This window comes from Triturus cristatus, chromosome 11 (assembly GCF_964204655.1).
Source record: "Triturus cristatus chromosome 11, aTriCri1.1, whole genome shotgun sequence".
Lineage (NCBI taxonomy): Eukaryota > Metazoa > Chordata > Amphibia > Caudata > Salamandridae > Triturus > Triturus cristatus.
The window spans coordinates 410,297,978-410,310,663 of record NC_140594.1 but is presented as its reverse complement, the minus strand read 5'-3'; the positions used below and the strand labels follow the sequence as shown (position 1 = coordinate 410,310,663).

The window sequence follows — 12,686 nt, the reverse complement described above, 5'->3', positions numbered from 1 at the left end:
ATGATGCCATCGATCCCAGCAGCGAAGACACCTTCCTCACTGTTGTCGATGGAGCGGTCATAAGGGCCTGAGTCTTCCGAAGGAGTGACAATCGTCCCTCCTCCGAAGGAGACACGCTTACTGACAGCGTAGAGAAGGAGGCCCCCACGTACCGTATGCACTGGACCGGCGTCGGGACAGACTTGGACACGTCGACGTGCAACCCCAGCTTGTTCAAGAGAACGCACGTCTTCTGGAAGTGCGCTTGTGCTTCCGAGAAGGAGTTTGCCTTGATCAACCAATCGTCAGAAGAGAGACCGGCCCCACCGTTGGGGAGGGCATGATTATGAGAACTCGAGCCTTCCGAAGGATCGAAGAGTGTCTCCCCTCCGAAGGACACACAGTCGTTGAGCCAAGACAGACCTCGTGAGGTTGGTGCGGAGGCCCAAACGAAGTAAGAGAGAGAAAGTCCGAGTGAAATGCAGGCGCGCTACCTGAAAGTAGCTGCCTCGATCAACCAGTCGTCCAGAAACGGATAGACAAAGACACTGTTACTCTCATATGCGCAGCCACTACGTCCTTGCGTATGGAACATTCCGAGGTGTTGGCTTCAGGCCGAAAGGAGGCACAACGCAATGATAATGGTCGTTGCCCACTGCGAAAAGCAGGAACTCGCGAAAATTTCCCCGCCAGGGGTACGTGAGAATCTGTGGCCTCCAGATCTAATGCGCATAGTACGTCTCCCTGATGAAGCTGAGGGGAAATCTAATGCAGGGACCTCCACCGGAATTTATTACTCTTTGACCCCACGAGTCGGCTTGTCGCACGCCGAACACGGGTCCAAACTCGGTCATGTCTCCCTTGCACACTAGAAGGAACAGCGAGTACCATCCCATTCCATTCTGTCCCCGAGGAGCCGATCCTATCTTCCTTTACTGGAAGAGGGTGGTGGCCTCCTTCTACAACTCGCGCATCTAGCGCGATTGAGTTGGAGGGGCTGGAGGAGAACTGGAAGAGTCGCACGACATTCAGCACCTGAATGATTCAATGGCGGCCCGAGACCGCAGAAACAAAATCTGGGGGGCATAACGCCGCTGGAGAGGGCAGGCGGCCTTAAGCCGTTCTCCATGCCCCTCCCAACCTACAGCCTTCAAAGCCTCTGCCTCGGCCTTCATGCGGGCCACCTCGCTATCCGCATGGGAGCACAAGAGTTGCGGCAGAGAACGGGAGATTAGAAACACCCTGCTGTGCCGCAGGCTTCAGAGATGTCAGACGAAGACAAGTATGTCGCCGTAGAACAAAACCATGGCGATGCCCAGGTTTCGCCTGAAGCGAAATATCTGCTGCAGAGCCGAAGAAGATATCCGCAACCATCATGCCCTCTAGACTATCCCTGTCTCTGGGCGGGAGATCCACCCTTTGGGGAAGGACCTCACACAGGGATTTATCACAACGGCCCAGCAAGAGGTTTCATCTGTAGAGTCTTACGCATCACTTATGTCAACTATACAGGCCGCTCCGAAGCCAGAATCTACTGGCCGGTGACAGCATACGAAACTTCCTTTACTGGAAGTCAAGTACCACACACCCGTGAACAACCCGCTAAGGGAGAAATTCGTAAGAGCAGGAGAGCCCCTCTCCCTACTCACGTAAGATGCATCCCTGGCATGCCTGACCCGAGACCTTCCATAACGGTGACGACGGGACCTTATGGAAGACAGCGGAGTCCATGGGACCGATGCCGGCTGAGGAGCCACAGGCCCCTCGGAGAATGGGAGATGAACCGGAGAGAATTCTGCGGCATCCCCGTGGTATCACCCGTGGGGGCGGAGCAGGAGGCGACCTAGATGGTGAGCCGGTACGCAGACACTCCCAACTAAGCGAAGGGACCAAAGTCCCTCGCTTCTGAGCGGACCACGTGTAAGTAGCCCCCGACTCCGAAGGGTTCCTCGGCGTCCAACCCCAGCTCAGCGTCGAGAGTCGACGTTGCCGGGAAAACGAAGTCCCCGCCTATGATGATAGGCTCACTACGGAGCGAGGTCCAGAACGGGACCTCCCCATGACATCACCATCACTGCGACGTCACCACCACAGCGGTGTCGACCCTCACTTCACGGCGCCTCGACGCCGAGCATCACTGCGCCTCGACGCCGAGCATTGCCTCGACGTCAAGCATCACTGCGCCTCGACGTCAAGCATCACTGCGCCTCGACGTCAAGCATCGCGTCGACGCCAAGCATCGCATCACAGTCGACGCCAAGCATCGCATCGACGTCAAGCGTCGCATCGACGTCAAGCATCGCCGTCGACGTCAAGCATCGCCGTCGCCATCGACGTCAAGCATCGCCGTCGACGTCAAGCGTCGACGTCAAGCATCGCCGTCGACGTCAAGCATCGACGTCGTCAAGCGTCGCATCGACGTCGACGTCATAGCATCGACGTCAAGCGTCGACGTCATGCGTCGACGTCATGCATCGACGTCGACGTCAAAGCATCGACGTCATGCGTCGACGTCACGCCTCGACGTCACGCCTCGACGTCACGCCTCGACGTCAAGCATCGACGTCAAGCATCGACGTCAAGCCCTCGACGTCACTCCTTGACGTGGGCTTTTTCTTGGGGCGACGGAGAGCATTCGGTGTCATACCTGCTCTCGACGTCACCGTCCTCGATGCTGACCGGAATCGCGTAGTTTTACAGTCGCGTTCCTACTGGGGAAAGCCCCCGTGGCCACAGCATGGGACGTGGTAGAGGAGATACCCTCTCCTTACCCAGAGGCTGAAGAAGATGCCTAGACAGGTATCAAAGACATAAGACACAGGCAAGCACAGAAGACAAACTCTGTGAGCTTCAGCTGTGGCCTTTATTTCCTACCGCAGTCAAAGCCCTTGCCAGATTGTATAGAGACAAGAAAACTGCAGAAATTCTGCTAAAAAACCACAGCAGAATGTAGAAAAAGGCCAAAGACGTCGAGTGAAACTTCAAAATCCAGAAAAAAAATCACTAAAAATGAATAAAAGCTCAAAAAAGGAAGAGCTAATGCTCCAGGGTCCTGCTAGCAGGAGCCGGAAAAAAGAACTGAAGGTAGAAGGGACCTGCTGTGCATTCTGGGATACTGGGAAAGTTCTGGAAATCTGGAAAGTTTTCTTAAAGGCACAGTATCCTGTTCTCAGCCACATAATGGCAGCCTATGGGGCTTGTCTGTCCATTCCTTCCTCTCTATCATTCCAGAGGCTTTTGCTGGTAGAGGCAGGGTTTTTTCCTGTGTGGAGAAAAGCTGGACAGGCAGTGCTGTTTGTGGATGTTGGTGGAATTCTAGTTGAAGTACTGGACAGTGTAGCCTGTGGGTATAGGCTGCATTATCTGTCTTTAAATTAAATTCTCTCTTAAAGGTGGATGCAGGTCTGCATGATTTGACACCTTAAGAGATTATTTTTATTGCTCCGGGGTCCGCGCACATGGGCGGGACTATTCACTAGATTATGACTATCACAGAGATCCCCTACTACAGAATCTTAGGTACTTCCTGTGTATTTTGTTCATGGGGGATATGTAAGTAGGCGTCCTTGAGGTCTATTGTTGCCAAGTAATCGACCTTTTGAATCTGTGGGATTATTTCTTGGAGGGTACACATTTTGAAACGTTGTGTTAGTTGTTGATGAATCTTAAGTGATCCTGTTTGGGTATTAGGAAATATCGGGAGTAGTTTCCTGTGAACCATTCGTGTTTTGGTACTTTTTCTATTGCCCGTTTTAGGCATAGTTCCTTGATCTCTGAGTTTAGCAGTGTTTGTTCTGATCGCATTAATTTTCTTTCTTTTGGCGGGTTAGCAGGTGGTATTTTTTAGTTCTATGCAATACCCACATTTTGCCAAATTTAAAATCCAATTGTCTGTTGTTATCCTTTCCCATCGTCTGTGGAATAAGGATATCCTTCCCCCCACTGGTGTTTTGTGTGGGTCCCTTTTTGTGTTGGAGTCAGTTAGAGCCATTTCCTCTTCCTCTAAAGGATTGGCCTCTTCCTCTGCCCTTGCCTCTTCCTCGAATGGGCTGCTTCGGTTGTTGTTGCCAACTTTGGTAGCTTGACTGCTGACCCATTTGTTGACCTGGGTTCTACCCTTGAGTTTGTAGTGCCATCTGTTGTACTTGGCCAAAGGAGCCCCAGCCTGTGGGTTTTCTATTATTGAATTCCCCTCTTTTAAAAGAACCTCTTTGCTGCAGGGCCCCCATTGCCCTTGCTGTTTTGTTATCCTTTTTTATTTGTTGAAGGGATTCATCAACCACTTTGCCAGAGCTTCTCCATTGAATGGTCTGTTTAAAGCATGAAATTCTGAGCCACGCATGTCTTCTTAGGATGGTTCCTGTGCACATCTGCCTACTAGCAGTGTCTGCTGCATCTAGAGCTGACTTTAGACAAGTGTTTGCCACATTTTTCCCTTCCTGAACAATCGATTTTGCCCTCTTTCCGTCCTCCTGAGGGAGTTTGTTCAACAACTCCTCTATGTCATCCCACTGTTGGTGGCCATATCTATTCAGTAGGAAATTTTAGTTGGCAATACGCCATTGTGTTCCTGCCTCCTTTTCTATCCTTCTTCCCACCATATCCATTCTCTCACTTTCTTTTTCTGGTGGAGGCCTGGTGTTGGAGACTGCATTTGCTCTCCTCCTGGCTGTAGTGACAATAATTGAGTCAGGTATTGTACTTCCCTGAATATATTTAGGGTCCTTAGAGGATGGTTTATATTTTTTCTCCACTCTGGGGGTTACCCCTTTGCTTGAGGCTGGTTCCTTGAAGGCTTCTTTGCCTTGATCCAGAATACTGGGCAGCATTGGAAGGTATTGCGTTCCTTTTGTTGCTGGTGCCAGGGTTTCTAACAAGAAGCATGTGTCCCCTTTTTCTTCCTCTAAGGGTACACCAAATTGATTGGCTGCCCTTTTAATAATGTTATTATAGAAAGCAATGTCATCTGGAGGTGAAGCTTACGAAGGGTAACTGCAAATCTCTTGTTCTGGGCTCTTGGTGTCGAGGTCGTTCCATTCATCCTCTAAATTTTTGTAGTTTTCCTCCTTTTCAGGTATGTCTTCGTATTCCTTGGGATCTTCGCCTCGAGGTTCTGGTGTTGGAGGGGAGTCGAAGATACCTTCTTCCTCTCCTTCGACGATTTCTGCCTCTTCGGCATCAACGTTCTCTGGTTCGGCAGCCGGTGTCTTTGGGATTCGAAAATCCTTCAGTGAGGCATCGAAGTCTTTCTTCTTTTGTAGGAGCGCTGCCATTTCCTCCTCTAGTCTTCTCCTTTTCTTTTCGACCTCGGGGGCCCTCTCGGCGTCGGTGGCCAGAGATTGTCTCTTCTTCCCGACGTTGCCATTAGTCTTCGGTGGTGTAGGGCCCTTTTTTGCGGGTTCGATGTCGTTTCAGCGTCTTCTGAGATTTTCCCTCCTCAGTAACCTTTGGTTGGGCTCTGTGGGTTCTTTCAATCGCTGCTGACCTTTGATCGCCTTTTTGCTCGGCGTTGGGGCTGCCTTGTGTGCCTTATGTTCGTGGCCCTTAGGTTCCGACGGATCATTATGGTGTCTTACCTTCTCAGTCTTCTTTTTCGGAACCTTCGCCTTCTTCATGGCATGGATTTTTTTGGAGTCCCCCTCTAGGACCTCGACATCAGACTCCTCTAGGACCTCGACATCCGACCCCTTGTGCGTCGACTCTGCTGGTGCTCCATGTTCTTCCTCATCGTTAGAGAAACCCAGGGGTCTCAGGGAGGTTTTCTTCATTGTCTGCAACATTGTGGCGTAGTGGGCCTATCTTTGATTTTGGCGTGTCCTTCGCGTCTTTGGCAGGAACACAGCGCAGGCCTCACAGTCCTTGTCCTGGTGGTCTTCGGGCAGGCAGAGGTTGCAGACGTCGTGCGGGTGGCGTTGAGCGTACTTGTAGTGGCACTTGGGGCAGAACCTGAAGGGGGTATTCTCCATGGCCCCTACCTCGCCATTTGTGGACCGGAGTGGTCCTCTAGTCCTGCCTACGGCTAAGACATCGATGATCGATGATATTTCTTTGGTAGTCTTCTTCCTTTTTGAAGTTTTTGGGCAAAATTCAACACTTTCTTTGGAGCTTCCCGTCTTGCTTCCAGACCCAACGACAGAAAAAATAATCTGAAGATGGCCACCACGCACGTCGACCTCCAGGATACCATCTGACGTCACTAAGGGGACGTACCTGGCACCAAATAGTGGTCGACTGCGACCAAAACAGAAAAAAAACTAAAAAACAATTAGATTGCGGAATGATGCACAGCATGTGAATCCAGAAATGGATTCACGCTGTAAAACACACAGACAAGGAACTATGCCTGCTCCAGTGCAAGGTATCTCCAACCAGGTCCACTCATAGCAGGTGTACACATGGGTGGAGGGGCAGGATTGTAGTTCACCAGTGTTTAAACAAAGGCCTACACATATAGCCTGCATGTAGATATGCCTGTGAATTGAAATCGAAGGGGAGATTTTTCAATTGTGAAGTTGTCTGGATAAAGCACTGGATAGCAGGAATGCAAACCTATAGCCAATTCATGCTTCAAAACAATAGTTACAGGTCACTGACATTTTTGCACCTCAGTTGAAACTTGATCGATAAGAAGACAACACTTGGGATAGGAGTAGATGAGCTAAGCTAACTGATAATTGACCAGGCACATAAGAGCCTGTGCTATTCACCGAGGTGGAAGCATAAACAATGGTATTGGGTTCCAGAGAAGAATTTGCAAGCAAGTACAGATAGCTCCAGAATTTACACTGCCTTAGTACCTGTGATTAGGAGACACTCGTCGTTGTCTAATTTTTCAGTGAAAAGACGGCTCACGATCAGCTCAGTGTTGATAAGAAAACGGATTTCCTCCTGGACCAAACCAGAGCCCAGCACACCCCCTCCGACTATTGGGCTGGCAAAATCCACCTACACACAGGAATGCAAAGATGCATGAAAATACACTTGTGTAAGACATGAAGTATTGACAGGAGTGTTTATTTCTTTTTTGTTTGTTTTTCTAAAGAGTGCACAAGGAAGCAAATCCCCGGATATGCCTGGCCATTATGGAACACACAAAAGAAACATAACAAACTATAGGGAGTGTAAAACAGAGGGTCGAAGACAATAGTAGCTAGAGATAAACAGATTTTTCAAAAGTCAGGTTTCAATGTCGAAGGATGCCTTGAAGCAATCGCACTTTAATGAAAAACAAGTTACAAAGAAGCAAACTGCAAATCCCCATCCACCAAGGTTTTCGGATCTCTAGGAGAGCTTCTGTGGCAGAGGATGCAAGAAGCATTAGGAATTTTATTATCTTCCTAAAAAGGATGAGCAGACTCCTGTAAGTGGGGACGCTGAATTCAAATATTATTTGGTGATCTATCAGCCCATGTATGATGGATTCCCTGCTAGCACAACAAGGGCTGTTTGGGAAGTTGGGCTGCAGCCACTCGCAGTAAATTAACTTTGTGGTTTACAGTAGTTTCTACTATGAGTTTCTTGACGAAGTGTGGTTTTATTTTATAGGACATTTCATACAAAAGGAAAATGCTACTTACCTAGTATGCATCTGTTCTTGGCATATAGAGCTGCCAAACCTTTTGTCAGTGCCGACCTGAACCCGAGGGCGAAGGAGGGACCGGAGCCTTTGTCTCATGGTGAATGTGCACAGGAGGATCTGTACTCAGGGTACGCTGACCCACAGTGATGCCTTCGTCTTCTTCCATGTCAGAGTCGGCCTAGGACACGGAGATCTGCTCTTCTTCCTCTGGCCTTTGAGCTGGTGTTGGATATTGGAATCTTCTCAGAAGATTTCCGTAACAAAGTCGCTCTGATGTTGCATCTCGTGGCGTCGAGCCCGACGATCACGAAGTGCCTTTTTCGATCGGAATGATCGTCACGTGTCGCAGTCCTTCGCGTCGTGTTCCTAGGATAAGCAGAGGTTGCACACTTCGTGCAAGTCCCTGCATGAAAATTTAGCACGACACCCGTGCCATAGCTTGAATGGAGTCCTTTCCATCGACTGCTAGCGCAGTCGGCACGGGTAGGTACAACAGCCTGCCTCGAGTAAGACGATGTGTGTCGAATGAGGATCCGCAATCGATAAGAATACCATCGAGGATAGTGGATTGCGTGTCAAAGGGGTCCGAAAACAGTACCGAACCGAAGCGCAGCCCTACACATCTGAACCCAATCACGGAAAAAAACAATCTAAGGATGGAGTTGATGCCCATGCACACTATCACCTACCTCATGACTACAAGACTTCTTCGAACAAAAACAAAGTGCAAACATCCGGACCCAACACCAGATAGCGATCTATGCTAAAGCATATGATCTACAGCTCATATGCCTTGAACCAGTAGGTTTTTATTTGCACTCATGCCCAGTCCATATACTTTTCAAAATTCTAGGTTTAATGAACAAGCTACTTATCTTCAGAAACACTTTCTAACCACAACTTTGCAGGTGCCACACTGTATCCAAAAACTCTCGCAATAGTTGCTGTGCACTAACTGGTGGTGCCATCCTGATGGCTTTACCTATCCAGATATGATGATAGAGTGCATGACACATGACACAGACACCAGCAATTTGCACTGATCTCAGTAATTTTTGTATTTCTTTTCGTACCTCAGTCAGGGAGCATAGCTGACAGACTTGGTTTCAATTAGTGGTTGGTGACTAACTTGGGATTTCCTTAATTCCCAAAACTTTACCTCACAGAACAGAGATGAGGGCAGACAGTGAGCAATTTACAGTTCTGTAGGGTATCAATCAGAAAGACAGTTTCCAAATGTACTTTAAGTTACTGTTCTGATGTATACTTCTAACCACAGATGGATCATCTTGTTCAATCAGTACCTAAGTAATACCCCACACCGAGGCAGTGGGCTGAGAAGTGGACTTTTACACCAGGAAGTCCTGAAGTATAGAGCGGGCAAAATAGTCCTCTCTGCAGACTTGTAAATCAATGCAGTATTGGAGGGTGAAAGTATGGACAGGTGACTGTGAGGCTGCCTGGTAAACTGGTTATGGCATTCACCCTGCTAGAAGATGTTCTATGGCCCACAAGAGGGTCCTTTTTGCTCAAGGCATGACACAGCTAAGTGCAAAGAACAATCTATTGAGATAAGGTCAATTTCTGGATATTCTTTTCTTTCTTCACACTAGTGGACTCAGCAAACCGCTGATCATCCACATTGCACCCCTTAGTCCTATCAACGTGATAACCAGAAGCACAACATGGTAAAATCGGTATAGCTGATCCTCCTGGGATGTGGTGGTTAAAAGGCAGGGAGCATGATGGTCTACCTCCCATGGAAAAGTTGCACCCCTTTCAGAAGAAAGGATGCACAAGTCATAATGACCAGCTTGTCAGGGATGAAGGTAATATGCAGCAGCTAAAGTTACACAGCCTGCAGCTCACTGACATGAAGTGCAGAAGTGACCGCACTGAGAAACTCGGTTTTTAAGGGCAAAAGTCTCAGAGTACAACTATGAAGACGCTTAAAGAAAGAATAAATCAAAATGTTTTAAGACCAAATTGAGGTCCCACTGTGGCATAATGTAGGGAGTGGGTTGAAACATATGAAAGCCTTTACAATGGGTGATTTTAATAATGGGTATTTTATCAGTAAAAAAGAGAAAGGACAATGGGCTGGTAAATAACCCTTAACAGTGCCCCCAGCAATGCCATGCATGGTCAAAGATAATTCGAACAAAAGGGCAGCAGACATTCTTGCCTGTAACCGGTCAACCGGTTTGCTCCCTCACCAGACAACAAATTTGGACCAACAGTTTCAACAAACTGACTTCGTAGTAGGAGGGTGTGCGAAAGTGGCTCTGTATATACTGTTCCAAAATAGGTACAATGTGTTCAGAGTCCACAGTCCCCAGAGGTTTGGCAGAGGTTAAAGTTAGATATAACCATACTCTCTAAAGTGGTAGCTTGGTCGAGCAGTAAGGCAGGATGAAAGGACAGTGTAAAGCATTTGTTGTACACACCCAGTCAGCAAATGGTCTCACACACTCAAGAACTGAACTCTAGGCCAATGGTTTGTATAAAAAATATATGGTTGTTTTATTTTAGAACCAACAATAGGTATCAAAATATACTTTCTCAGAATGAGAGTCTTTAGTTAAATACTTTTAGTTACAGGTTGTTGCAATAGCCAACACAATTTCAAACACAATATTACATTGAACTCAATGTGAATTTTAAGTTATTTGCAATATATTACTTTCAGGATTACTTTTCTAATTCCAGGACTGGATCCTAGATTCAGTCCTGGGACAGGTCTTGGAAACAAGTGAGTAAATTCGTTTTAGTTACTGTTGTGATTTTTAGGCAATATTTTGCTATTTTAAAAGTTGACAGAGGAAATTTCATAGAAAAACAGTCAATGATTCCCTGTGGGAGAAAATTCAAGTTACAGGTAAAGTATGTTCTCGCAACTATTGTAATATAGGGCTGGGGCTCCTAGGCTCAGTACTGGGACCTCTATCAAAAACAGGTAAGTAATTAAGTTTTCACAGTTTGTATGATTTTTAAAGAATATTTGTAGTTTGCAAAAATCGACACTTAGAAGAAATTTCACAGAAAAACAGTCAATGATTTCCTATGGAAGAAAATTGGGTTATTGGTAAGTACGGTTGTGAGTACTTTTCAGGGTTAGTGCTGGGCACCAAGATCCAGCACTGGGATCTCTCCTAATAGCAGGTGAGTATTTCCGTTTTCGTTACTCGGGTGATTTTAGGTGAATATTTTAAGTTTTAGAAACTCCACACTTAGAAGAAATTTCAGAAGAAACCAGTCAATGTTACCCTATGGAAGAAAATTGGGTTATCAGCTTTTGGGTAAGTACTCGACTGGCAGAGTTAAGGTCCTGGGCATAGACTCGGGGGTCTCCCAGGGTCAGGTTGTTACAGTTGTTACACCCTCAGCGGCACTGGGGCGGCCGGGTGCAGAGTGAGTGAGGCCCAAGTTATCCTATGGGAGGCAGGGGGGCCTTGGTTGGTGGCTGCTGACTAGCAGGCCACGCGGCTGTGGGAGCTGGGCTCCTGGTCACTTGCTCAGGGCAAATGGGGAAGTAGGTAGGAGTAGAAGTTACACTGCCAGGGCCACTCGGGCGGCTGGGTGCAGGGTGCTTTTGAGCCTTCGGGCGCTCAATGGATTTCAATGGGAAAGCTCCAGGATGAACAAAGGCTGCAAGCTCGGGGACGAAGAGGCTTCAGGTGCCACCACCACTTTGAGAAGTAAGTTCGGTAGTTGGAGGATAGGTAGGTACCCAGGAGTCGGGCCCAGGGGGCCACAGGGCGCCGGGGTGCCTTTTGTTGTCGGGAAATCTTACCCTCTGTTGATCGCGGTTTGGGGGGGGTCCCTGGTTCTGAGGCTGCAGGCGTCGTCAGGAGGGTCGAGGTGAGTCCTTGGGTGTCAGATTCGGGGTCACAGTCGCCGGGGGGACGTCCTCGGGGTCTTTGTCCACTCCGGCACAGGCCAGGCTTGCCGGGTGCAGAGTGTGCAGGGTTTGCGGTTTCGGGCTGATGCCAGGGGTTAGAAACTTGCTTTGTGCAGAGCCACTGCTCATGGGAGTCCCAGATGCTCAGAGTCACAAGGTAGCCAGGTCCTCCGGGGTTTGTGAGGATGCTGGCCACAAGAGGCGCCAGGATTTAACAGGAGCAGGTTCGAGGGTCGACAGGCCAGTAGGGCTGGGGCCAAAGCAGTTGGTGTCTTCCTCTTCTAAGCAGCTGCACGGCGGGTCTTCTTCCTTCTTGCTCTCCTTTGCTTTTTCGGAATCTGGAAAAGGAAGGTTCAGGGTGGCTCTAAATACTAGATTTAGGGGTGTTACAGGTAGGTAAAGGGCAGGGACCAAAGGGTCCCTGCCCTGGGGTGGGTACCCCCCATATCCTGCCACTCTCCTGTGGGAGGGGGGCAGTAGCCTTGTCCTGATTGGGCAGGGCCTCCCATCTTCAAGATGGCGAGCGCCCGGAGATGTGCTTCACCTCGCCTCCCCCACCTGAGGGGTGGGGCTGGCACATCCCCTGTCCTTATTTGGGGTTTCCGGCCAGTCTTCCCGCCGGAGTGGGGGTTAGAACTGGTGGGGGCCAGTTTGCTGGGTACAGCAAGTGGCCTGGAGAAGCTCACAGAGGCTGCATGCCTTTGAAGCTTCCCCCTGTCCATCCTGGGGGAGGAGACCTAGCACCTCGCCCAGGATGTGCATTGTTGCAGGCCCAGGAGAGCGGGGGCTCTCCACCCAGGGGTCCAGCAACATGTCTGATGTGTGGCAGCCTCTCAGACCAGACGTGAATTGTAGGTTAGGTTTCAGGGGGCATCTCTAAGATGCCCTCTGTAGTGCTTTGTACATTAAATCCCACACTGGCATCAGTGCGGGTTTAATGTGCTGAGAAGTTTGATACCAAACTTCAGTCTTCAGTGGTGCCATTATGGTGCTGTGGAGTTCGTGTTTGACGAGCTCTCAGCACCATGTACTCTTAAATGGCAGCACTGCACTTACAGTGCCCAGAAATGGACCTGGGTACTGTAGGGGCACAGGGCTCATGCTCCTGTGCCCACACCACTGGCATAGGGCACCCAGCTAGAGGAGTGGCTGATGTATGCCAGGGCAGTGTAGGTTGTGGGCATGGCACACAGGGATGTGATATGTTGTTCCTGATATCCCCGCAAC

General features: G+C 48.9%; 1 protein-coding gene across 2 annotated transcripts in view; it reads right to left on the bottom strand.

The window, feature by feature from the left end:
- Positions 1–12,686, bottom strand: part of LOC146784326 (poly(ADP-ribose) glycohydrolase-like) — an 868,511-nt gene that overhangs the window by 224,781 nt on the left and 631,044 nt on the right. For both annotated transcript variants that reach the window (XM_085636068.1, XM_085636067.1), the window contains exon 11: positions 6,777–6,924. In XM_085636068.1, coding sequence (XP_085492194.1) covers positions 6,777–6,924 — 148 coding nt within the window. The remainder of the gene's footprint in view (positions 1–6,776; positions 6,925–12,686) is intronic.